Source organism: Heteronotia binoei, chromosome 6 (genome assembly GCF_032191835.1).
Source record: "Heteronotia binoei isolate CCM8104 ecotype False Entrance Well chromosome 6, APGP_CSIRO_Hbin_v1, whole genome shotgun sequence".
NCBI lineage: Eukaryota > Metazoa > Chordata > Lepidosauria > Squamata > Gekkonidae > Heteronotia > Heteronotia binoei.
The window spans coordinates 78,030,203-78,055,400 of NC_083228.1; the positions used below are offsets into that span (position 1 = coordinate 78,030,203).

A 25,198-nucleotide genomic window follows, 5' to 3' on the forward strand; every position below is an offset into this window, starting at 1 on the left:
CCATGATCTCTGTTAAATAGTATAACCAGTAATCAGCATCTCAATTGTAGTTGTAGTTACCACCAGCCTTGAATTACATTAAATTAGAATAAAATCATGGGTATCACATATAGGTAGTTGGATAAAAAACTGCATTCTTTGTACTGTATACAGCTTAGCTACCATTGAATGTTTTATGTTGGTACTGTCATGTCCCTCAGGATAATGTCATCAGACCTTAAGTTGCAGAACTGTTCTTTGGGATTTTGCTGGATATAAACCTGCTGTTTGCACCTCTTCCTTCTCCATCATCACAGAACAACAATTATTTAGTCTGTTTGATGTATGGCAAGTTACAAAAACTATAGTTAGGGGTCACATTGGCAGTTTGTATGCTTGGTAAGAATCCCTTAATGCTTCAGAAGAGCTTTGTTGTAAATGATTCCAACTGTATCGAAGTGTCAGATTTATGTTCATTTACTCTTTTGAGTAGGTACTGACTGGTTTGTCCAATGTAGAGAGTGGAAGAGCATTGCTGATGCTTGAAGGCAGAGATATAATGTTGGAAGATGAACAAGTGAATGCACTTGTTCATCTTCCACTTTTGATATATTTCATCAAAACTAGACATCCCACTATCGGCACCATTTTAGCTCCCTTTCTGTCAGAGCTCCCCACTCTGCTCCACCCAAGGTACAAGCAGTTTATCTTCATACCAGTAATCACTTCTGAAACATATTAAATGAAGACTACTTCACTAGTTAGGCAGTGTGTGTGCAGAGATGTGGTTTGTCTGTTGCTGTGCTCCATAAAGGGAATATTGGTGGAGACTGGATTACCTGTTGCCAGGAGTGCTGAACAGATTTTTTCCCTTTTCCTCTGCTGCAAAGCTGTCTGTTCTTTGGTGAACACCAAATATTCACTTAGGAAATGAAGGGGTGCCCTTTGGGATACCCCTGAGATGAAGGCTAAGCTTGCCCTCACTCTCCCCATTGCAGTTATATTCTAGATAGCAGCCCATGTATTTTTCTTCCCAGAGTTCATAGGAGCCTTTGAAAGAACTTAAACCTTTTCTGTGTACTTATTCCAGATTTGAGTTTGGTTCTATTATTGGGATGTGGCTTACATGTAGGTTCTTGTTAAAGGCCTATCAAATCTGATGGGTGGACGACGAGGTAGGGATAAAGACTTACAGTATTTATCTCTATCTGACTCCCCACCTGCACAACCATGCTTACTCCATCACTGTGGTTATTGCCATGAGCATAACCCATAAACATAGCTGCTGCCTCTTGGGGGGTGGGGTAAAGAACACTTCCCACCCACTCAAAAGCTGCTTTCAGAAAAGGGTTTGTCATTGCATCTTTCCCTCCTTCTGAAAGAAACCTGGAGCTGTCTTCAGGGGAGGAAACAAAGTCAGTGCTTCTCCTTTAGGCTCCCTCTTGATGTTGGCTGAGCAAATTCTACTTTTCTAGCAAAACGTACATATAAGCAGCAGTTGGCATTATATCAGAAAGCAGACACAAGCAATTCAGTACCTTTCGTGTTTGAACAGCTCCATGGGCAGAATCCTGTTCAACCCACTAATTCAGGACTGTTGCTTTCATAACTTGCTTGTGAGTTTCCTGGAAGCATCTGACTAGTTGTTGATGGCTCAGAAGGCTTCTTACATTCTTAGACAATTTTATAACTGCACTGCAAATATGTGGGGAAATACTGTGCAACCCAACAATAACTTGATTTTTTTTTTTATTTTTCACTGATAAAGCTCACTGGTGCTTGGTCTGGGGGTGGGGAAGAAAACCAAGCAGTTGAAAATGTAGTTGAAACTGTTAAAGATCAGGTAGGTAGTAAATATCCAACTTCGTCCCCTCCAAGACTACACAACACTGAATTTGTTTTCTGTTTGCTGCAGTATTAAAAAAAACCCAGCATATATATATAACATTGCATAATAATAAGGCTAGATTGTGTATCCCACTGCACTTCAGGTGTACACTGTCAATTGCATGGGGTGTGGTATCCATTAATACTGCACAATGTGGCTTCCCACCTCTCCAAGCCCTTCTGCAATAACAGTGCTCCTTTTAAATTTTCAACTTTCTGTTAAAACATTCTCCTGTTTGATACTGTTCTCATGCTTATAAATGATCTTTCATATCTGATTTTCTCAGCAGTGTAACACCAGCATTATATAATCCTATAATGGTGTTATGTTTCCCAAATATTGGTTTGGAGGATGCTTTTTCTCTTTGTGAGAGAATTTTATCAGCTGGAACATGATACCCTGGGCTCACTGTTAAAACAGGCATCCCATTTAAAAACAAAACTCTTTACTGCTAAGTTCTATTGCACATATTGGTTACTGGTAGCAACTTTGCACTAGTATGCCACAACATCATTAGTGCATTATTGGTTCAGAAGGCCTCACACAATCCAAATTCTTGGCCCCAATTCTTGAACAACATAGAAATGGGACTGGATGTTCAGTGGGTACTGGAAGTTCAGTGGGACTGTAATGGGAAGTTTACAGAGAGCTCCTGTGAACCATTGGTTTTAGCACATATCTAGGATCTTCGTTTTTGATCATTCAGCTGTCCCAAGCTAGCATGTGCTTTCTCACATGCTCATGTCTTGTAATCTTCTATTGTATTCCTTCCTTACAAAACTCTCCACTCTGCTGCTTTATTTCCAAATCTACCAATATAGTATGAATTAATGTAAATGGGAATGGCATTGCCACAATAAAAATTAGAAAAATATGAAGCACTCTGACCATTATTGTTTTCAGTTATGAGCAAGAAAAGGCACTGATTAATTAAATTACAATTTGTCCTCTGATAATATGAAATCATACCTATAAGCTGTTTAATCACTCTTTTAGTCAGCTGCCATGTTATAGTACTTCTATAACATATAAACTCAAGTGGGAATCCATAAAAACTTGCAGGAGGCATATCATTTCCCCCTCCTGCTATTTCCTCTTTACCTTCCCTGAAAGCCCTAATAGTCTCTCTTCCTGCTTTCTTCTCTCCACCCAGCAGCCAACCTACCTTTATCTGCCCCCATCTTGAGCCTTCCTTCCCCCAGCAGCTTCTCCTTAAGAAAACTATGGCCCAGTTGTGTAATGCCAGTGACTGGGTCAAGCCCACTTGCATGATAGGGAGCCCTTCAGGATTTGTGATAGGGGTGCCTCATTTTATCCCCCTCCCCATTCCATTTCCTTTTTCCTTCCTCCTGGCAACCCCCATATCCTCTCCCTTTTTTCTGCCTCATTCTCTTCTCAGCCATTCACCAACTTGCTTTTTATCTGCCTCCCATATATAGCTGTATTTCTTATTTATTTACTTTGTTTATACTATACCTTTCTCCACATTGGGGACCTTTTTATCCTCACAACAGTACTGCGAGATAGGTTAAGCTGAAAACATGTGGCCGGCCCAAATTCACCAGTGAGTTTTCACAGCAAGGTGGGAATTTGAACCTAGGTCTCCTAGACCTTGCTATGAAGCTCAGATGGCTACACAACACTGGCTTTCAGAGTGGCTGCTATTGAACAGTAGTAAGCAGCCAGACCTAGTTGATTCATACAAATCATGTGGTATCAAGTCACCCAGTGGTTGCTGCCAAGTCTACGGTGGTGCCTGGAGATATCCTGGAATTAGAATAGATCTCCAGATGGCAGAGATTTGTATTCCTGGAGAAAGCGACTGCTTTGGAGGGTGGACTTTATGGCATTATATCAGGCTGAGCCCCCTCTCCAGACTCAGTCCTGAAATATCCAAATATTTCCTAACCTATAACTGGCAACCTTAGTCAGGCCTGGTCCCATGAGTCTTCCCTCAAAGGCCAAAACACCCCTGGAAAGAACCCTCCCTCTGCCCCTGCCTTTTTACTCCTGGTTCTGGCTTAGTGCCTCTGAACGTGGAGGTTCCTTTCAGTTACAATGGCTAGTAGCCATTGATAGATTTATCCTCCATTAATCCTCTTTTAATCCCTCTTGTCCACCTCTTGCAGACCTTGACTGGTGCCTTAAGTCAACAGGCTAACTTTGGAGCCTGCTCATCAGTCAGGTTCCCGCTGCCCTGCCCACCACACTGGGGTTCTGCACTGGCCCTGCAACACCTGGCCTCACTTTACCAGCCAATCTAATTGGCGCTCTCTCCACCTGGCAGCCTCTGCTGCCACTGCTGCTGGTGGCACTCAGGGTCTCCTCCCTTGCAAGCCAGGTGAGTTGGGGGGGTGACTTAGCCTGCAGCCACACACACACCCCAACCTGCAAAGGTATTAGGAGTGAAAGGACCTTTGAGCGCATACAGAATGGGGAGGTGGAAGGGAAAGCAGCTTGCCTGGCTTGCTCCACCCCTGGCTTCACACCCCCTCCCCAAGCAGAGCAACACATCTCATCCACCCCTAACCAGCCAGCCGCCTCTTCCTCTCCACCACTGCTGCTGGCCGAAGAGGAGGAGGATGAAGAGGAGAGTTGCCCCCCGATTGCAGGCATTGAGCCTTGCTTCTCCCCAGTGCCTTGGCCCCAGCCCCCACCTGCCCCCCATGACAGCAGCAGCATCAGGCTGGGCCTGGGAAGCAGCAGCCACTGCTGTGAGTGCCTCATCCTCCCCTGGCCAACCACTTGCCTGCCACAACCTGTGCTGGGGCATTTGAAGGGGCCTTTGCAGTAATTTGGGAGCCTGTCCCCAAATGCTCCACCATAGCTATGGGTCTGAGTACAGCACTAAGATGAACAAATGCAAATGAATACAAGTATGCACAGTGAAGACTAGAAATATGAATTGAATTGCAGAGTTATGTTTATGTTGGTGTGCAAGATATACCCTGCAAGCATGAGTTAATCAGTGTTTTGCTTTAATGGGAAAGAAGGAGCAGTACATGTTTGGGCAGAAGAACTATTTGGTGGATTGTGTCTTTAAGCTCCCAACTCTTGACTCTGAAGTTTCCAGCCACTGCTTCTGCTGCTGAGATCACAATAAAAGTAAAGCTAAAGAGCCAGAGTAGCTAGATTTGAGTCCATGGACTGACAGGATTTTTTGAGGTATAAGCTTTGGAGAGTCAAAGCTTACTTAAATCATATAGAAGTAAGAATGGAGATCCCTCAGTCCTTATATGCCAGTCTGAAGATGAGAAAGGTGTGAAGAAAGGAGGATGCAGAAGCACCATGCAAAATGCTCCATTCCAACTGTTCTCACTACTGCTGTCAGCTCCCTTGATTAAAGCAAGGAAGAAATGCTTGGGGGCAGAAAATTAACATGTAGTGAGATAAGATCCTATGTTCTTATTTAACCCTAGGAGCAGCATTGTTCTAAATATGTGGATGAACTCAAATTCAGCAGTTTCATATTGTAATCTCTTCTTGAAGCTTCTCTGTTTGAGGATTGCCCCTCTTAGGTCAGCAATGGTATGTAATGTAGGAGTGTCTGGACACACGGAGTCCATTCTCAGTTCTTATGCCATCAATGTCCCCAGTTATGTGTGTAACACCACTGTCCATTTCTGTGGTGTAGGCATGTCAGGATACATAAACACCCCCCAAGGGGTGAATAGGGCACCTTAGAATTCTGACACAGGACAGCGGGCACAACCACAAAATGACTGCTGCAGGAGGGAGAGCCAATCACAAAATGTCAGTGAGTAAAGCTATGCATACCTCTGATAGTAATTCTTCAACATTTCAGGCATATGTTGTGCTTAACAGGATGCCTTTTTAAATGAACACATTGTTTTAAACTATTTTTTTGCATACACACTTGGTGGGTACTAGAAAAGGTGAAGGTCAGCACCGGGGTGTTCACAGGCACTGTGTTGGGGATCCCTGCTATAGTGAATGACCCTTGGAATGGAACAACTGAATTGTGTATTCAGAAGATTTATTTTTAAAGCATGAGGTTTCAGCAAGACTTTTATGAATTCATCTGCTTACCTGTCCATGTGTATGATTTTATTTTAGAAAGCCACTGTAGAGAGCTGTGGCTTCTTCCATGAAGCCCAGCTGTAAGTCAGTGGTGTTTGTGCTATCAGCAGCAGAAACAAGGTGGGGGAGTGGTGGAGGAAAACTCCCAAATGTCCTTGATAATCAGGAAAATTAGCAAAGGCCATTGTGAAAAGCCCTTGAAATGAAAGCAGTACATGGGTTAATGTTTCAGCATGATAAAGCTCCCCTGTTTTAAAGGATGGACTGAACGATAACGTTTTTCAATTAGCCAGAAGAAGGCTGTTAGATGCGTCACAGCTAGTGGCGAAAATGTTGTATGGGGGGAAGGGAGGGAGAACAGAAGGCTCTGGAAAGGAGGAGAGTGAACAGATCCAGTACATTGGCATTTAGGTTGCCAAGATACCTTTCCTAATAGTTTGGATTCAGGCAGTGAAGAAGGTTATTATTTTTATATTATAACACTGCAAAATGCATACTCTGAAGGGCTAAAAGGCTGAAGTGCTGCCTTCATTGTAATTAAACTAGCTAATTCATTGGGCTTCTTAATCACTTGTATGAATCAGTACCAAAAACAAAGCATATTTGACTCTCCCATGAGGTTTGTTAATCCAGAAAGACATTTGAGACAACAGAAATCAAGGGAATTGAAAGACTGGCTGTGGTCTCATTTAGAATGATATACGAAGAACCTTTCTTTCTACAGGCTCCTTGCTACTCAAATTCCCTTTTCAGGCCATACTTTTCTGTGTGTTCTCATCAGAGGCACTAAATATCTGCAATCAAACTGCATTTTGGTGACCATCCTGTCTTGGGGGGAAAGAGTAGGACATGCAACAGATGTGTTTGAAATTTTGATATCTTAACCAGCCTGAATAAAATGCAAGTCATAACAAAACATATAGGCCATTTTCATAAGTGGCACAAAGTGTTTTTGTTTTTTTGCATTTCCACAATGCATAAATTGGAAGAAAAAAAGCAGGATTGACTACAGTTTATACTCAGTTTAAAATGGCATTAATTTACTTTGTCTTGCAGTGAACTTATTTATTTAATTCATTTATGCCCTGACTTTCTCCCTAATAGGGGCCCAAAGTGGCTTACAGAATTCTCCCTATTTTATCTTCACAACAACTCTGTGAGGTAGATTAGGCTAAGAGCCTGTGAATGGCCCAAGGTCACCCAGTGAACTTCTATGGCATGAGTGGCAGTTTGAACCTGGTTCTCCCAGATACTAGTCCAACACTCTTAATCGCTACACCACACAGGCTCCCAACACTAGCTAGCGATTCATTGTGTAATAAAAGGCAGTGTTTTGTGAACATGCCTATAACAAAAAAGGGGTTGTTGTTGTTTGGTCCCCAGCCTGTCTAGGCTCAACTCTGTGGGCTTGGAATTTTTTTGGGGGGGCAACTTTGAACTGGATATTCAAGTTTTGGGGTTATACTGAGAAAAATTCTGCATTATTTTCATGGGGGTGGGTGGGTGGGTTGTTGTACAAAGGAAATCATTATTGCTCCCAAGCCTGTGCAGCCAAGTATTCAGAACAATGTCTGTCTTGTGGCAAATTTTGGCCACTTATTTTAATTTTTAAGAGGGGATGCCATCGCCTTCTGAATTTGTTCATCTCTATTGCACTTGGGTTGTTGGAACTGCTGCTGTTAGGAATCATGAAATGCCTGCTGGAAATCACAAGAGGGAGGGGGAGAGCAATCTCCCTGTTTATTTTTTTTTAAGACCAGTTTGAGTTTTATAAGTTTATAGCTATGTCTTGTTTTTTTTACAGAGCTATAATTGTGGTGCTTAGATTGATGTGAAAGGAACAGAAATACTTAGCCTTGAACTTTGTTCTGCTGCTGCTTCTTGTGCCTCTGAGGTACAAAACATACCTGTAAACTTATAATCTGTCAAACTGATTTTCTGGGGTTAAATAGAGAAGAGAAGGCCACATTGTTAAGTAGTGAGGAACTGGGGTGGGGGAGGGAGGCAAAACAGAAAAAGGTAATCTGATCCATTTATTTATTTGTTGAGACGCAGCAGCTGTTTTCTCTCTCCTCTCTGTAGCTGGGGAAGAAGATGTATATATCCTGGGTTTATTATGTAGAAAGGGAAAGAAGAGAAGGGTTTCTGTTACATTTCACATACAAAGCAGAGGGTCCTTGGTGATTCTGTGAATACGGCCCAAACTCAGTTAAAGATGTCTATACCTAACTTCAAAAACTATGTCTCTGCAGGTGTATCTCCCCCAGACCCATTAGAACCATTGCATCCTACTATGACGACTCCTGTCCATACCCTAAAACTTACCTTAAGTGTTCAGATTTTTTTTAAAAAAATCTCTATTCATATGTGTATATTCTTAAAAAAGTCAAACAACAACTAGATCTGATATGAATGTATAGGGATTTGTGCACATGTGCTGTTTGAGAATACAAGCTGGTGACAGCTCTGTGCAAATAGACGTGTTCCAGTATCCAGCTATGCAAATAGCTCCACAGCACAGCAAATTCTGAAAAACATTAATTGTGCCACTGTGACTGTTGCATGGCAACAGTTGTGTTTGTACAGATAATAGTGGCTGGCTGCCCCTTGATTTTTTTCCTCTTGTACTCAATGACAAACAGGAATAAGTAGAAATGATGGCTGACCTGGAGAATGCTGTGACAGGTGCGTCCCCATAGTCACGAGGTTTGAGTTGAAATCTGCTATGAGTGGTCGTAAACCCATGAAATTACACATACAATATCAGTGGCATAGAACTATGCAGTGTATTTCTGGGGGGCTGTGTAGGGGCTAAGAACTATAAGATCAGCAAGACAATATTGCAAGAATAGATAACAAAAATAAATCACCTCTGATCACAGATAAAATGCATGAAGACTGTACTAAGATTTTACAAACGGGCAGAGTGATCCTGCCTTATGGGGCGGCTGGCCGTTTGAATGTAGGTGTAATTGAAGCACCACAAGTCCACTCCCTAAGGCCGAGTTATGCTGAGGTGGAGCAGGGGAGACAGCACAGCCAGTAATTCTGCTGGAGCAGTATAGATTCCTGGCATACTGTCAAGGTGGGGGTGGCAGGAGAGGAGGGGCAACGCAGACCCACAGGATTGGCCAGTCCTCAGGTGGGTGCCACTGCACGTGACAGTCAGGGGTGGGGAGAGGTATCTCCGGAGAGGCCGGTCGCCCTCCCACCCCACCCCTAACAAAGACCTGCACCAATGGCACATGGTCAGAGTCATGTGTTGCTTCAGCACATCAAAAACAAACAGGAACCTGCCCAAACAACATAACACTCAATAAAGCTAGCCAGACTGTATGTACATGAATGGAAAAATGCATGGGAAAAGATACAAACATACAGATAGTCCCAGCATGCCAGCTCCTGTTGAAGATGTTGTGTCCACCACCCCCTTGCATGGCTCCCCCCAGCACTGACTCCAGGAACCCCCATGGTTCAGAGCTGCGCTCCCCCCCTGCTGTGTGCATTGTTCCCCCCCCCAGTGTTTTATAGAGTTTTTAGCCCCACGCAGGCACGCATTCCATTGGCAACCCCCCCCAGGTTGTATCTCTCTCCTCTTCTCCGTGCCACAAGTATGACATCCCCATGGGATCAGTCAGGCTGAGAGATAGCATCTGGCCCAAGGCCATCTCCCAGCTCCCGTGGTACAAGTGGAGTAAAGACCCTCTGACGCACACACACACAGCCTCACGTTTTGCTCAGACCAATGAGGTGGCTCATTTGCTGATACCATCCCTGCTCAAATAAGCTCTCTCTCTTAGACATTCCCTTGGGAAGCCCATAGGGGGAGTGGCAGATGGGGCGGGAGTGGTGATGTCCAGTGCGGCGGTGAGGATCATGAAACTCTGTCTATGTAGCAGAAACCAAGCAGGAGAGACAACGTTGGGGCACAACACAGACTTTATTGCACTGGAATCAAGCGGGACAGCATCCTGAGTGGAAATTGGAAAGGCTTGCTGGGCACGAGGCTCCACTCCAAGAGGGGGGCTAGAACAGCTGACTGAGTAAAGTGAGGGGAGGGCTTATGATACCCGGAAGCCTGTCTGTCGAATCTCCACCTGCAGAACAGAGAAATAGATCCATGGCACCCAGAGAGGAGGGCCATGCCAGCCATTAAGTGCTCCTGGATTGCTTTCAATCTATCAGCTGGGGCAGCTGCAGCTCACTGCTGTGTCCAGCAAGGGAATGATTTAAAGGGACATTCCAAACAATCTCACCACAAGCTTCATAGCAGCTGCCAGACCCACCCACCCTGTCCTGTGTCCTGCCGAGGGTGGGAACCGGGCAGGGGACAGACCATCCCATGGAAAACTGTTGCACCACATGCCTGAGTTCCAACTGAGCTTGAGTGCCAGAAATGCTTTCACACCACCCAGCCTTGAGCGAGAGGAGGGAGGCAAGTTGAGGCGCTAGCTTGCACCTACCTGTTTGTGTCCGACCACCCATACGTGCTGAGCCTCTGGAGGTTGGGTACCTGTTGGGATTCTAAAATGGGAGAAGTTAGCCACGGAGTAAAGACCTCACTCTCTTCCTTGTGTGTCAAAGTGCTCGCTCTGTACTGCCTAAGTGCCATTTCTGTGCATCACCCCTCACCAAAGTGCCTTGCCTCTCGCTCTTCAGCCTGCATGGCAAAGAGCTCCAAGAGAGTCCCCTACTGTGTGCCCTACCTCAAGAGCTGTGTGAGGCTTGAGCAGAAGTTTTTTTTTGGGGGGGGGGCATGATTGGGTGCTGGGGAAGGGGGCTTGGCCAGCCCAGGGTGTGAAGGGATTGGTGCAGCCTATAGTCACCTCCCTGAGGGGTTTCGGGGCTAGGTCAATGGCGGCAGCAGACTTTATTTTCATGATCCATGGGAGCGAAAGGGGTACACCAGTTTTTCATTGTCATAACTTTATGCCTGTTGCAGGGGGCGTTTTGAGGCTGAAAAGTATTAGGGAGCCAAATAACTCTGGCCATGCCTCCGATGTCACCCCCACCTACGCCGATGTGGCTATCTATGCCCCAGTTGCGCCACTGGCCAGTCACTGCACCCCTCCACCAGCAGCTGTGGGCAGCCAGCCGCTCAGGTGCCCCTGCACTGACGTAACTCCCATTTGTACTGGTGTAACCTGACGTACACTGGCATAACTGGCACTTGTGCCAATGAAGGAGTTAGTTTGCTTCCAGAGCACTTTTGTGGGGTGGCCCCCCTTAGGATTGTGCTGTTAATATATGAGTTCTCCCATCGATAGAAACCAGCATGGTGTTGTCAGATCTTGGAAGTGAAGCAGGGTTAGTACTTGAATGGGAGACTGCTGAGGAAGACTCTGCAGAGGAAGGCAGTGGCAAACCACCTCTGCTTTTCACTTGCCTTGAAAGCTGCTTGCTGCAGATGCCATAGGTTGGTTGCACTTGCATATATAAATACCCATTCCCCACAAGAAATGCACACCGAAATATATAAAAACTTTACACTGAAAAGCACTTCAAAATGGATCCAGCGGAGAATTGTAGTTCTGGATGCAGAATGACATCTGCAACAGTTGTCATCTTGGATATTTATTTGTGCTTATACAAATGGATACATTTTGCAGTGTATCAGCTAGATTGATTAGAGCCCAGACGCTGCTTTTCTGGAAGTATTATATGATATGAATCTTAGACTCCAAAATTACACTCTAGAGAATCGTCCTGTCAATTTAGAAGTCCCGAGACTATGGAGGACATAGGTTCAGTTCTCCTGCCCATACTCCAACTTGCTGGAGCACCACAGAGGATAGGCAGTGAGGCAAAGAGAAGAGTGAAAGAAGCCACAGCTGCAGACTATTAAAAGATAGGCAAAGAACAAGGTAGGAATCTAGTAGCACTTTTAAGACCAACAATGGAACAGAGTACAGTGAGCAGTGCTACATATAACTGGTAGGCATTGGTTAAGAATGCAAAGTGGTATAAAGTTAGAATCCAATGGCAAAATAGTGAAATTAACATATTCCTTATGATGAAAGGTTCTAAGCAATTTACAACCAGTAAAAACAAGTTAAAAATATTGTTTCAGATGGTATCAGATATTTATTACCCCACTCTAGACTGCACTGTAGACTCATGGGCAGGTGAGGAGAGGGACGAAGCAAAGATGGAAGGTAGAGGAAGGTGCTGGCTATTATGGAACAGTTGCTGTTCTCAACCAAAGGCCTGGTGGAACATCTCTGCCATACAGACCCTGTGAAATTGCATTAAGTCCCACAGGGCCCTGGTAATGTTTGGCAGAGAGTTCCGCCAGGTCAGAGCTAGGACTGGAAACGCCCTGGCTCTGGTTGAGGACAGTCAGATATCTTTAGGACCAGGGACCACCAGAAGATTGTTCTGAGCAGAGCATAACGCTTTTCTGTGGACTTGCCTCTGTCTTCACTGTGGAAGATGGGAGGTGCTTGTCCACTCCAGAAACACTGATTTCAGCAGGAGTGTTGAAAGATCTGAGTTGAATTGAGGTAACAACAGAGGAGGTCCTATGACTGATGGACAAATTAAAAATTGACAAACCACCAGGCCCAGATGGCATACATCCAACAATTCTGAAAGAACTCAAATGTGAACTTGTAGATCTGACAAAAATATGCAATCTATCACTAAAATCTGCCTCCATTCCTGAGGACAGGAAGGTAGCTAATGTAACTTCCGTTTTTAAAAAAAGGTTTCAGAGGAGATTTGGGAAACTATAGGCCAGTCAGTTTAACATCAATACTGGGTGTGTTCATGAAATCTGTTATTAAAGATAGAAGTAGTAGATACATTGATAAACAAAAGCTATTGAGGAATAATCAGCCTGGATTCTGTAAGCAAAGATATTGTCTCACTGACCTGTTACAATTCTTTACGGAGTGAACAAACATGATGTGGACATGATGTGACTCAATAGATGTTGGTTACCTAGATTTCCAGAAATCTTTTGAGAAAGTTCCTCATCAAAGGCTCCTAAATAAACTCAATAGTAATGGGATAAGGGGACAAGTCCTCTTCTGTATTTTAACCTAGTTAATTAACAGGAAACAAGAGTTGAGTATAAATGGGCAGTCTTCACAATGGAGAGTGGTAAGCAGTGGGGCACCACAGGATTCAATACTGGGTCCAGTACTTTTTAACTTGTTCATGAATTATTTGGAGTTGGGAGTAAGCAGTGAAGTTTGTGGATAACATTACATTGTTTAGGATTATGAGAACCAGGGAGGATTGTGAGGCACTGGGAATGGGCACAAACAGGGAAAAGGTGGTTTGTGGTTTTTTAATCAGATGAACCAAGTGAACCACTAGTTTACATGAACCGCCATTTTCCTGAACTGGTTCATGGTTCATTTAATTCAAGAGGTAGTAGAACAGCCAGCCCCCTCATGAGTTAGAATCACCAGACTTACAGGGAACCTTCAGCAGACTCTTGTCCATCTGCCTTCCAAGTATGGCAAAGATTGGATTTGGGATGTCTGAGTTACAACCCTCAGGAAAACTCAGCTTCAGCTCTAGTTTCAGGAAAAGGCCTTCCCTAAATCACCCACACAACAAAATTCACCTCTCAGGAGAACTAACACTCCACTCTTTGTGCTGCAAAGTGAAAGCAGCTGAGTCAGGGTTTGGTGTTATACTGGTATTTAATCTGGTCCCATAGAGCAGAACGGGAGCTCCATGGTTGGCTTCCAGAGCTGCCAATCAAGCTATGGACAACTGCTTTGGGTATTTCTAGGGCTCTCCACAAATCCACCCCCATCGTTTCCTAGGAAGATTCCTCTGATGCCCATCCCCATTGGAACTGTCTGTTCTCTTCTGCCGGTGTGGCCGTTGATTCCTAAAAGGTGTGGATGCATCTTAGTCTGGTGTCTCAGGTGTGAACATTCATCCTTAAGTGACTCATTTCAATCTTGCTCTCTGTCCACTAACACATACAAAGCCCTGACAGTGTTACGGTGTGTGTCCAAGAGGGAAATGATGAAGTTAAAAGATGGTAAAAGCTGTTTCTTTCTTGAAAAGGCCTGTGACACTTAACAGGATAGTTCCAGGAGACAGACTGCAAAGAATTAAATCAAAGATGCATTCATTATACCAAGCTATAAACTCGCTTCTAAAACCATCCTGCATGTTCTGCCTGTTCCAAGATAAAGTAGTAGCTGGGAATCCAGAATAGTAGTCAGTAGGCCAGGCTTCCAACAGAACTGGATGAAAATAGCCTGTCTCTTTAAGAGGCTTGATGTGTGGAAATGGGAAATTGAAACACTTAATGGCAAGAAGGTAAATAACATCTGCTAAGCCTCTGTTAAAGGGCAGGACATTTGCCTCCAAGCCTGCTAGTTTGCCAGTAATAAGAATGAAGGAATAATCTGAATGGAATAGGAAATTGCATAGAAAAATGGATGAAGAGAACCTGTTTTCCAATGTTTTTGGATGCAAGGTCCTCTTTTTCATTTAACCATCTGTGCTTGCTGACTAAGGTGTCATTTCTAAAGATACTGGTTCTGAGTAAATTCTATTGAAGTCTGAAAGACTGACTTCTGAGTAAACATGGTTAGCCTTAAGTAGAGGTGCACTTTGGTGTCCAGGTCTCCTCTTATGTGTGCTTGGTCAGAATCTTTGAAGTAAACCATATAGTATTTATAACTTCCAGTCCCCAGTTTACCTTCCTGTTTGCATGGGACTTTTGTACTTCCCTGTAAGAGCTCATCTCACTTGATGTTGAAAAGAAAAACATCACCAGAGTAGAAAGAGTAAAGTCACAATCTGAACTACTAAAATGAGTGTACCAGACTACAGAATATACATAAAGAGATTAACAATGAGGAAAAAAATTATGGTGGTTGGAAATGTTATCCCAAAAGAAGCTTAGAACGTCTGAGGCTGCCTAGCATTCCGGGGGTGGGCATCAGTGTGGCAAATATGGTTCAAAGTAGGCAAATGCAAAGTAGTGTGTGTTGAGGCCAAAAATGCTAACTATAAATACACATTGATGGGATCCAGACTGGCAGAGATTGACCAGGAGAGAGATCTTGGAGTCATGGTAAATCTCACTGAAAATGTTGACCCAGTGTGTAATTAAAAAAAGGCTAATGCTATGCTGAGGATTATTAGGAAGGGAATTGGAAACAAATCAGCCAATATCATAACACCCCTGTATAAATTGATGGTGCGGCCTCATGTGTGTACAGTTCTGGTTACCACAATTCAAAAAAGATATTATAGAATTGGAAAAAGTACCGAAAAGGGCAACTAAAATGATTAAGGAGATGGAACACTTTCCCTATGAAGAATAAAGAAGTTAGGGCTCTTTAGCTTGGAGAAATGGCAACTGAGGGGTGACATGATAGAGGTTTACAAAATTATGCATGGGACAGAAAAGGTAGAATCATAGAGTTGGAAGAGACCCCCAGGGTTGTCTCATCCAACCCCCTGAACAATGCAGGAAATTCACAAACACTTCCCCCTAAATTCACAGGATCAGCATTGCTGTCAGATGGCCATCTAGCCTCTGTTTAAAAACCTCCAAGGAAGAAAAGCCCACCACTTCCCTGTTCTACTGAGGAACCGCTCTGTCAAGAAGTTCTTCCTAATGTTGAGCCGGAAACTCTTCTGATTTAATTTAAACCCACTGGTTCTGATCCTACCATCTGAGGCCACAGAAAACAATTCCGCACCATCCTCTATATGACAGCCCTTCAAGTACTTGAAGAAAGTACTTTTCTCCCTTTCTCACAATACAAGAACTTGTGGACACTCAATGAAATTAACGAGCAGTAGGTTTAGAACTGATAAAAAGAAGCACCCTGTCACCCAAAGAATAACACCTGGAAGTCACTGCCACAGTTAAAAGTCTGCTGTGAAAATGTCGTGATGCAACAGCCACCCCAGAGTTGGAAGCAACTGGTGCTTGCACCTTTACCTTTTTATAGATGTAATACTATGTCTGGGGCAGTGATGTTCTGTATTCTTGGTGCTGGGGGGCAACAGGGGGAGGGCTTCTGGTGTTGGGCCTCCTGGTGGCACCTGGTTTTTGACCACCGTGTGAGACAGAGTGTTGGACTGGATGGGCCAACATGATCCAACATGACTTGTCCTTATGTAGAGATGCTGGAATGTTCCTCCAGAAAACAGTAAGGCCTTGCTGCCTCCTTCAGAGTGGTAGACAACTGAAGCATCTTGTTCAGAATGTTTTGGGGAGCTTTGCTGTTCTGAAACAATCCAGCTGCCAGCCCCACTGAACCAAGCCAACCTTTCCCCATGTCCCGCTTAAAGTTGAAAGTTGCTTCTTTCCATTCGAAGCATGCAAATGATTGTTCCAGTCAGCTCTAGTTAATCTCCATGTTTGAAATTTAGAATTATGGTGATAGATTTGGGGAGGGCAAGGGCTGACTCCTGTACGTTGTACAATCTGCAAAAATATAGAATTATACATATGAAATGGTAAGCTGTTGTTTATTCTAATTCTGATCTGGAGACTTGGAGCATGGAAAGAATGTATATATCTCCTTCTAAATCCTGATCCTGTTGGGCATCATCCAGTTCCAGACAGATCTGCTTACCATGTGTTTGATTGTGACAACGATCTTTTTATTGTTCAAAAGAGAAACTATGCTTCATTAGCACAAAAGAACCAGGTCATTTTGCAGCGGCAGTAGGCTGCCACTGGGGGGGTTAGTGGAAAGGCCAGGAGCATGAGGCATCTTGTTGGTGCTCTGTAGTTTCTTTTTGGGTTCCCTTGGCACAAAATATTCCCCAAGGGCTTTATATGGAAGAATACTTAGGGTCCTGTTCCAGCAACTTTTTACTGACTGCCAGTATACTGGGAGAGACAACAGGCATAAACTTGGAAATGTGGGATTTTGCTTTAGCTAACTGCCTGGTTGTCACTGAGCTGATGATGTAAAGCAGCAGAAAGGAGCTGTGAATGTTTATGATGTGAATTCATATTGTTCCTTAATCCTTTATTGTATTGATTGTTTTTTTCTCTTTCTCTCTCCCCTTCTTTCTAGTGAGGGCACAACAGAAGCAATAGACTGTCCTGGTCAGCCAAAATCTCCATTGGAAAAGTTTATGGTCAGGTTGTGCACATACCATCAGAAGCGCTTCGTCCGTGTCCTGAATGATATATGCACTGAAGTACAACCAGGCTGTGAGGGCCAGCAGTTACCTGGAGCTACAAACATGGATGTATCTACTTGTAGCTCAGGCTGCAGCCAGTATCGTACTGAGAACCAGGAACTTGGAGCTTCTTGTTCAGAGCCTAAGCACCTTCCATCTCTGGACCCTGAGCAATCAGGGCCTCATGGTTCTCTGCGCATACTATGTCATGCTCTGAAGCAAGCAGTGGATCTGAAGTCTTCAGACAGAAGAGAAAATTGCAGTCCTATTGTCAGAAGAGACTTCCCTGAGCTTCCTAGCATTAGAACAAACTCTGCAAGTCCCAGGGATAGTCCCAATCAAGGGTACCTCACCACCTCCAATTCCCATTATTCTGTTAAAGGCCTGGAAGGGCAAATCCCTAGTAATGAGCAAGAGATGGGAATCAGAAAAGGTGAAGATGACAAAGACCAGATGCAAAGTCGAGCTTTGTTGGGAGGTTACGTTGCTGTGAAAGCATCAAATGTCAACGCTAGTGAGGATAGTCTGGAAAGTCGTCTGGGCTCTCAAAAGGGCCTTTTCAAACCTTTTCCTGAGGAGACCAGAGAGCCAGTCTTCTCAGCAAGCTCCCCTCGGCGAGCAGATAAAGAGAATGCTTTGCAGTGCAGTTCCAATGCCTCCTTGCACCCAGATACTGAAATAAATGACCAAGAAGCCAGACCGAAGACAGAGAACCATCTCCAGTCTGCGGGGAAGAGCAAAGGGAGTAGTCATATGCATCCTGTTGAGAAGACTCATTTGGAGAATGCCAAAGACAATTGGCTGCCAGTTAGCCCTGTGCCAGGGGTTCATCACAAAACCACCAATGGACATTCAAGAGCCAAGAGCATCTCAGTCTCCTCCAAAAACACTCGTAAGAGCAAACGAGCCTCAGGACTAAGAATAAATGATTATGATAACCAATGTGATGTTGTGTTTATCAGCCAGCCTATTACAGAATACCACTTTGAGAACAAGAGGGTTGTGTCTTCTAGAAAGACAGCGAGGAAGAGTACACGTGGATATTACTACAATGGTGAGTGCTGTGAGCTTCCAACTGTTCGCACCTTGGCTAAGGCTTCCCGTGTACAGGAGAGTGAGAGCACCCCAGCACCAAGGGCTGAGGTCCTAACCACCCCTAATCAGGCAGCAGCTCAAACTGTGAGTCAAAATGCTGACCAAAGGTCTTCCCTTGTGGCACTCCCTCAAACAAACTCCTCTGACAAGAACACTCAGGACACAGCTGAGCCATGCCCAGCTGAGAATAATCCTCTTGAAACAAGTTTCATGAAGCAGGGAGAAGCTTCACCTGCAGTTGAAGAACCACCTGCAGTTTCTCTCTCCCTGCTAGCTTGCCCTGATCTGAATGCTGAGGAAAGCAGCTTGTCTGTCTCTTCATTTCAGTCTGCAGTTGTCTCTTCCCCACAAATGAATGAACAGGAACTGCAAGAGCAAGCTGATGTGAGCGAAATCCTGCAGACTAGTAACACTATGGACTCCTGTAAGAGTAGCAGTCCTTGTAAAGAGAGTGGCAGTGCAGCCAACTCTGTGCCACTGTCCATCTCAGAAACTGATGATAGCAAAGAAAACTCTTTGACTTTGGAGAATATTCTGGAGCCTTCCAATCTTGTAAATCAGGAACCTTCTGTTAGTGTGAATCTTCCAGTGACTGAAGAGCTCACAGCCAAAATAGATCCACTGCCTCCCTCTGAGGGGTCTGCTACAGCTGTAGACTTGCCACCACCTGTGGAATCACCTGCTGATGTGGAACTCCCATTACTTTCCCCTACAGACCTTGCAGAACCACAAGCAGAGTCTCCTGCTCTTGTTAACTTGGGTGCTTCTGCAGTCCTCCCAACAGAGGTCCCTTCAGGCACAGAGATGGTGTGTTCTGAGGAGCTTGTTACCAGCTCAAGGGCAGCTTCTCCGGTGACACTTTCTGCCAGTGTGGTCCCTGAGACTCCTGCAGATGCAGATTTGGAATCCTCAGAGCCCCCTCTTGTAAAATCTCTGGCGACAATACCTGGTGAGGTGAATCCAGAGCTTTCCCAACTCTGCTCCAGCTTAGATGCTACAGAGCTCCCTGCCAGCTTGCAATGTGCTGATGCAAATGGAAGCATTAATACTGAGCCTGCTGTTGAAAGGACACAGGACTGGGAGGAAGGCCAAGCAGAAAAAAGTGAGACTGTGTTGCCTGTTGTAGATATTGGTGAAAACCAGGAAGCAGAAATAGTAGAAGATACAAGTGATTCTAGCAAGATGGATGAGAACAGGGAAGCTGATGGCAAAGCTCCACCAGTCTCTGAATTGTCAGAAACAAGCAGCAAAGGGGCAGCTTCTTCCAAAATAAGCTCAGACAAAAAGCGAAAAAGAGAGAAAAAACCTCAAGTTGCATCTGATCGCCGCCTTCGGAGCCAACAGTCCCTGCCTCCTGCAGAGGACAGTTCTGAGCCACCCAGCTCACCCACCCCCCTGCAGCTTCCTCAGCTTCAGATCAAGCTTTCTAAAAGCCCTGGTGCTAAACGTTTTAAAAGGGAGGTACATCTTGATGGGGCAGCATCTGTGAGCTTTCCAAGTGATTGCTTCCACGAAACATTGCTCACTGACATTGGGAACACCCATGATGGAGAACCTAAGCAGCAGACAGGGGACATAAATGACATCACAAAGGAACAGACCTATAAAAACCTGTTGCCTATAGAGGCTGCAGTAGATGAAAGTCAGAATGGAGATGACAGGAGCAAGCAAGGGACTATGCTTGAAATCTGTTTAGAGGCAAATTCTGACAAAAGAAGTGTTCATGTCCCAGCAGAAATCTCTGATGAGGGTGAACAACAAACAAATAGGAATCAAGAAGCTCTAGAGAACTCTGACAGTTCTATGGAAGTTAGAGAGGTGTTGCACACAGATCATGGGATCATTTTCCAGCCTTGTCCTGGTAGCAAAAATGAAAGCAGGAATGCACCACTAGAGAAATCTATGAGATACAAGAAGCCAGCCCTCCAGTTCTATAACTTGAGACATACCCCTGCCCTTCCTCCTGTGGCTAGTGTCCAGAAAACCACAGCAGAAAAAGTAATCACAGAACCAGATTCTAATGTCATGAACCAACAACAAGCTGGCGGTGAAGACCCCATTGGCTTTAGCAGCATAGAGGTGTTGTCTGACAACAAACCCAGATTTGTGGAATGGTGTGCTGAGGAAGAGAACCAAGAACTCATCACAAATTTTAATACCCAGTACATGAAGGTCCAGAAAGGGTGGATTCAGCTGGAGAAGGAGGCTCCACCAGCTCCAAAGGTCAAGAACAAGTCTGACAAGCTGAAAGAGATCTGGAAAAGCAAGAAGCGGACCCGGAAATTCAAAGGATCTACTGAGGTCCAGAAGCTCTCCCCTGTTCAGATGCTGTTCATGAAGGCATTTAATGTATCCAACATCTGCAGGTGGTTCATGGAGACAACTGAGACCAAGTCTCTGGTAATTGTGAAGAAGTTGAATACACGACTCCCAGGAGACATCCCCCTCATCAAGCTTCCACTCCAAAAGGGCTCCTCTTCTGGCATCTACCCAAGCTCTCTTCAAGCTGAACGTCTGAAGAAGCACCTGAAGAAGTTTGCTGCTATGACTCCAGCAAAAAACACAATAAAAACCCAAAGACTGTGGGCTAGGCTTCGAGAGGCCACTGAGGAAACTGAACCAGAGCAAGTGGCCAGTCCAAAGCAGATGTCCCCCTCTGATGTAACTTTGGAACATGCTGTTGAAGCAAAAACCCAATCCCGTCCAGCCACACCAGTGCAGACCAGCTCACGAATTCTGAGGAAATGCTCCAACTTGCGAAGCAAGCTTCCTGTCCAGCATAAGGTGGTCAAACAGGAGAAAAATGAGTGTGTAACGAAGCAGCCCCCAACTGAAAGCAAGCCAAGTAAGAAGAGCTTGTGCATTAAGCCACTGATGTCTCCAAAGCTGGTGCAGCAGGTCAAAGCAGCCCCACCTCCTAATAAATCAACTGAAAGTGGAGGAAAGGAAAGGAAAGGGAAAGGAAAGGTGCAGGAGGACTCCCCATTGAAGAGTGAGCCTCAACCAAGCAAAAAGAAGTCACAGAATGAGAGTATCAGGGCACAAAGGCAGTTAAATAAACTTCCTCATAAGAAGTCCAGTAAATTGAAGCATTCAGCAACTTGTGCTACTCGGAAACAGACAGCCATGGAGAGAAGCAATAAACACACAGCTCAGAATGAGAAAGTGAAGAAGCCACAGCTCGGGAAAAAGCAGCCTCCCATCCCAAAAGGGAAAGCAAACACCAGTCAAAAAGCCTCTCTTCCTTCCAAGCAAGTAGGGCTTGCCAAGCCTTCAAAGCAGAAAGTGGTGCAAGACTCCTCTGGACGGTCTCTGAAAGTTGCTGCTAAAAAGGCAAGCAGTGGAAAAGCTCTGACTAGGTCAATGAAACTGTTTCAGCAGAACAAAAAAGCCCAGAGCAAAAGGAAGCTAGGGGCAAACAAAAACTCTTCTCCCTGCAAGCGCAGGAGGCTGGATGCAAAGTAGCAGCCTTGCGTTAAATGGGGGGTGAGTAGGTTGTAGGTCACAAAATTCTTTCCTCATGCATTAAGTAGATCCATTTATGAACCTGGGGGAGCCAGGCAATGTTTGACTAAAGGCCTACCCCCTCTCCCTGATTTTAGGAGCCCTCACCCATGTTGCCTGCAGAGTGGGACACCGTTCTTCTCCATAGCTGAGAAGGGAAGTGACTGCTTTGGGAAGTTCCTAGACTTTTAACTGGGAGCTTGGCAGTTTCAGTTCAAAGTACAGTGCCTTATTTAACATTTTAGGAAATAAATGTAGTCTGCGTGATTTAAAGGCTGGCAGTTTATAGGTGATGCACAAGCACTTGTACTGTAATGGAAAGAGAACAACCTTTCATGCACACCACATAGATTTTGACAACCCATCAGCTGGGATTCACATAGGAGCAGCCCTGCCCCCCATTGGCATTGTAGCATCCTGGCTTCATTTAATTTGGGAGTAGCATTTAAAGCCAAAATCCAAAGCATTTTTTCCTTTTAATGTCACTCACTACTAGCAGGACAGAATGATATAATTTATTATTAAGGTATTAACTGCCAGACACCTTCAATAACTTGGAAGGGAGGGGGTCTAGGGTTTGACTGTGTTCTAGCATATCTTCTATGACAAAAAGATTCTCTGTGCTGCTTCTTCAGTCATTGTGGTAACTCTGGACAGCTTTATAAAAAAAATGGATTGCTCATTTGTTTGGATAGTGAGCCCTTCCCATTGCCTGTCTTTTTGGATATTACTATTAAGATGCAAAGAATTATTTTCCTGTTTTACAACTGAGATGAATGTCTGGAATACCCCTGAAAGATGATTGGCCCAGTGAGCATCTCATCATTGATACTGATGGACAGCCCACATAACCATCCCAAAGTAGAGTCTGCATGCATCTTAAAATGGTGTGTCTGTGTGAACTATTGTTGGAAGCTGCCCATAGACTTGGTGGTTTCTTCTTATGAAGGACCAAGTGATGCTTCCATTTCCTTATTTTCTATGCAGTTTCTTTGAGCCCTCTTTCCACTGGTTTTCTGTTTTTCAGATGTCCCAAGGCTTTTTAAAAAAATTTAAAAGTTAGAATGATGCAATACTGGCTGTGAATTAGCTGAAAGTATTGTGTGCTTTTCACAAAGTTGGTTGGATTGCAGCTTGAGATGAAGTAAACTGTCTCTTCCCTGGCTTAAAAGGCTGTACTTTCCAGCTCTCTAAATGCTCACAATGTGCCATACAATTTGTACAGCCTCATCTTCCAGGTTTAATCAATGAATTATGTAAAGGTCAAGAAGTCATCGCTGTTCATACAAGATATTCCTATGAAAGCCTATTAGAAATGCAAACAGTACCCTTCTCAGTGCAAACATGTGTAATGGATCCAGCGAGAGGGAAAGAGGATTTTTCTCAGGGGAAGTTTCCTGTTCCCTACACTTTGTGCTACCCATCTGTTGGGTGATAGTGGTTGCTTCTATTGTGGGTCTGGAGACAAAAGGCAAGGCCTGGCCTTTTATTTATTTCTGTAGTTTCTCTTTGAGCCACAACGAAGACCAAGCTGTTTGCTTAGAAACTTGTGCAAACTTCCTCTCATTTGCTGTGTGTGGCACCCAAGAGCTTCCCATGAAGGCCTTCAAATTGCTTGACCTTTCAGAATAGCTTTCCATGGATACCATCTGAGATCTACGTACTCAAACACATCTTTACACATGATTATATTAACTGGCTTAAACCAGTCTTTCCAGTTCGTAAGGGATTTATTGAATAAAAGAAAAGGCAAACCCTTCAGGGAGTACGAAGAAGGCAGAGGCATGAATGAATTGATTTTTTTTAAGGGGGGGGGAGGGTATGTTAGCATTGGCACTCCTATACCAAAGCTCATTACTGCAGGCAGAAAACTAGTTAAGTAATTTTTCCATTGATCAAAAAGGTTGGAATTAGGCTTCTGAAAATGGAAAACCCTTTTACTCACCCACTTATTGTCGGTGGCCTGAGAGGGTGCACTAAAGCTGTAGGACACATCAGGGTGGACTCTTTTTTAATGAAATAGTTTTGATTTTTAACTTCTGTCTTCTGATTTTAATCATGCTGTATAAAATTAATTGTTGTGAGTGCTTAAATGAGTCCTAGCATTCCTTGTAAAGGTTGATATGAAGTTGTCTTGTTTTATCTGCACATGTCACATGTGCTAGACATTCCAGCCCTTGTGTTAGGAGGTATATAATGAAATTTATGATTGAGAGGAAAAGGCAAAGATGTCAGAATTTCTCCTCTCCTTTTTCAAACATTGTGTGTCTCCATCCACAGAGATGTGTAAATCTTCTGCTCCCTCTATCCAGGGCTGCTTCCTAAGAAAAGGCTGGATGATAGGGGCACCTTGTGCTACTTGTGGGAAGCAGTTCTCGTCCAGTCACCTGCTAATAAAATCTTTCTGCATCTCTATGCTGTCCCATTTCTTGTGTGGTCTCTACCTAACAGAATCTCTTTGTAAGTACCATGTAATGTTTCAAAGCTTTCCCCTAAGTGTTTGTAATCTGCTCTTCTGTGTGAAAGGTTGCTTGAGTATGAAAAGCTAGAACTGCAGCTGCTGGTCTAAGCAAAGCTTTCCTCAGACAGCCTTCAGTCCTGGTCCAGTAGCTGTCTTGCAGCTCTGTGGAGAAAAGGCCCCTAGGTTTGGACAGCAAGGGATCCTGCATTTCCCCTTCACAGGGATGAGCCTTCTCCAAATAGACATTGGATCAGCATAGCTTCCCAGAGGGGGATGAAAGGAGAAAAGATAGCCAAGACGGCAATCCTTGCTGCCACCTGATACTAAGCTTTACTGAATACAATAGCTAGATAGAATCACTGAAAAGAAGTGCCCCTTGCTTAAACAGAAGAAGACAACTCTCTGCTTGTTTAGAACATTAGTGGCAATGGGATTTCCTGCTTTCTGTTCTCTTTCTTTTCTTGTGCTCACCCAATAGAAACAAAGATGCAGTAGGGGTTCTGTGACTAAGTGAGCAAATAGATTATTATTGATCTGTGCCTCCATACCCAACATTTCTTCCCCCTCTCTCTTTTGCTTGGTGTTCCCATCTCTCTCTCTCACACACACACACACATATGCAGAGTCTAGCACTGCTTTTGTCTTCTATGGCAGTAAAAATGAAACTTGTCACTATTTGGCCCTTGGTTTCCCTCCTTAGAGATTCTCTATCTTATCACTGTTTCCTGGGGAGCTCCTTTTCTAACCTTTTCATACAAGTTATATCTCCTGCACTGAGGTAATCTCTGTGCATATCTTCCCAAGACTAATACTTATTGCAAAACAGATACTTGTATGGGATTGTGTACGTGGCCCTAAGCTTCCTTACAGTTTTCCTGTTACCAGTTAGTTCTTTTGCATATTGCTGCAAAGCACCCCACCTATTTTAGGGTGATCTCAGGAGTTCTGGTTTGCATTGAAGGGAAGTTCTGTCTGCTTCTGAAAATCCTTTCCTTTTGAACTATTTCTCTGAGAATTGTTTCTCACAGGGTAGTGAAAATGAGTAGAGTCTGAATGGGTTTGTTACCTGCGTGCAACCTTTTAGCTGTGGGTCTTTTTAC

At 44.2% G+C, this 25,198-nt stretch overlaps 1 protein-coding gene across 1 annotated transcript in view; it reads left to right on the forward strand.

Annotated features, from left to right (window-relative positions):
* Positions 1 to 24,051, forward strand: part of LOC132573894 (uncharacterized) — a 118,518-nt gene extending 94,467 nt beyond the window's left edge. The window contains exon 2 of the mRNA XM_060241831.1: positions 16,930 to 24,051. Within this exon, the coding sequence (XP_060097814.1) occupies positions 16,991 to 21,598 (4,608 nt within the window). The 5' untranslated portion in view covers positions 16,930 to 16,990 and the 3' untranslated portion in view covers positions 21,599 to 24,051. The remainder of the gene's footprint in view (positions 1 to 16,929) is intronic.
* Positions 24,052 to 25,198: the final 1,147 nt, after the last annotated feature.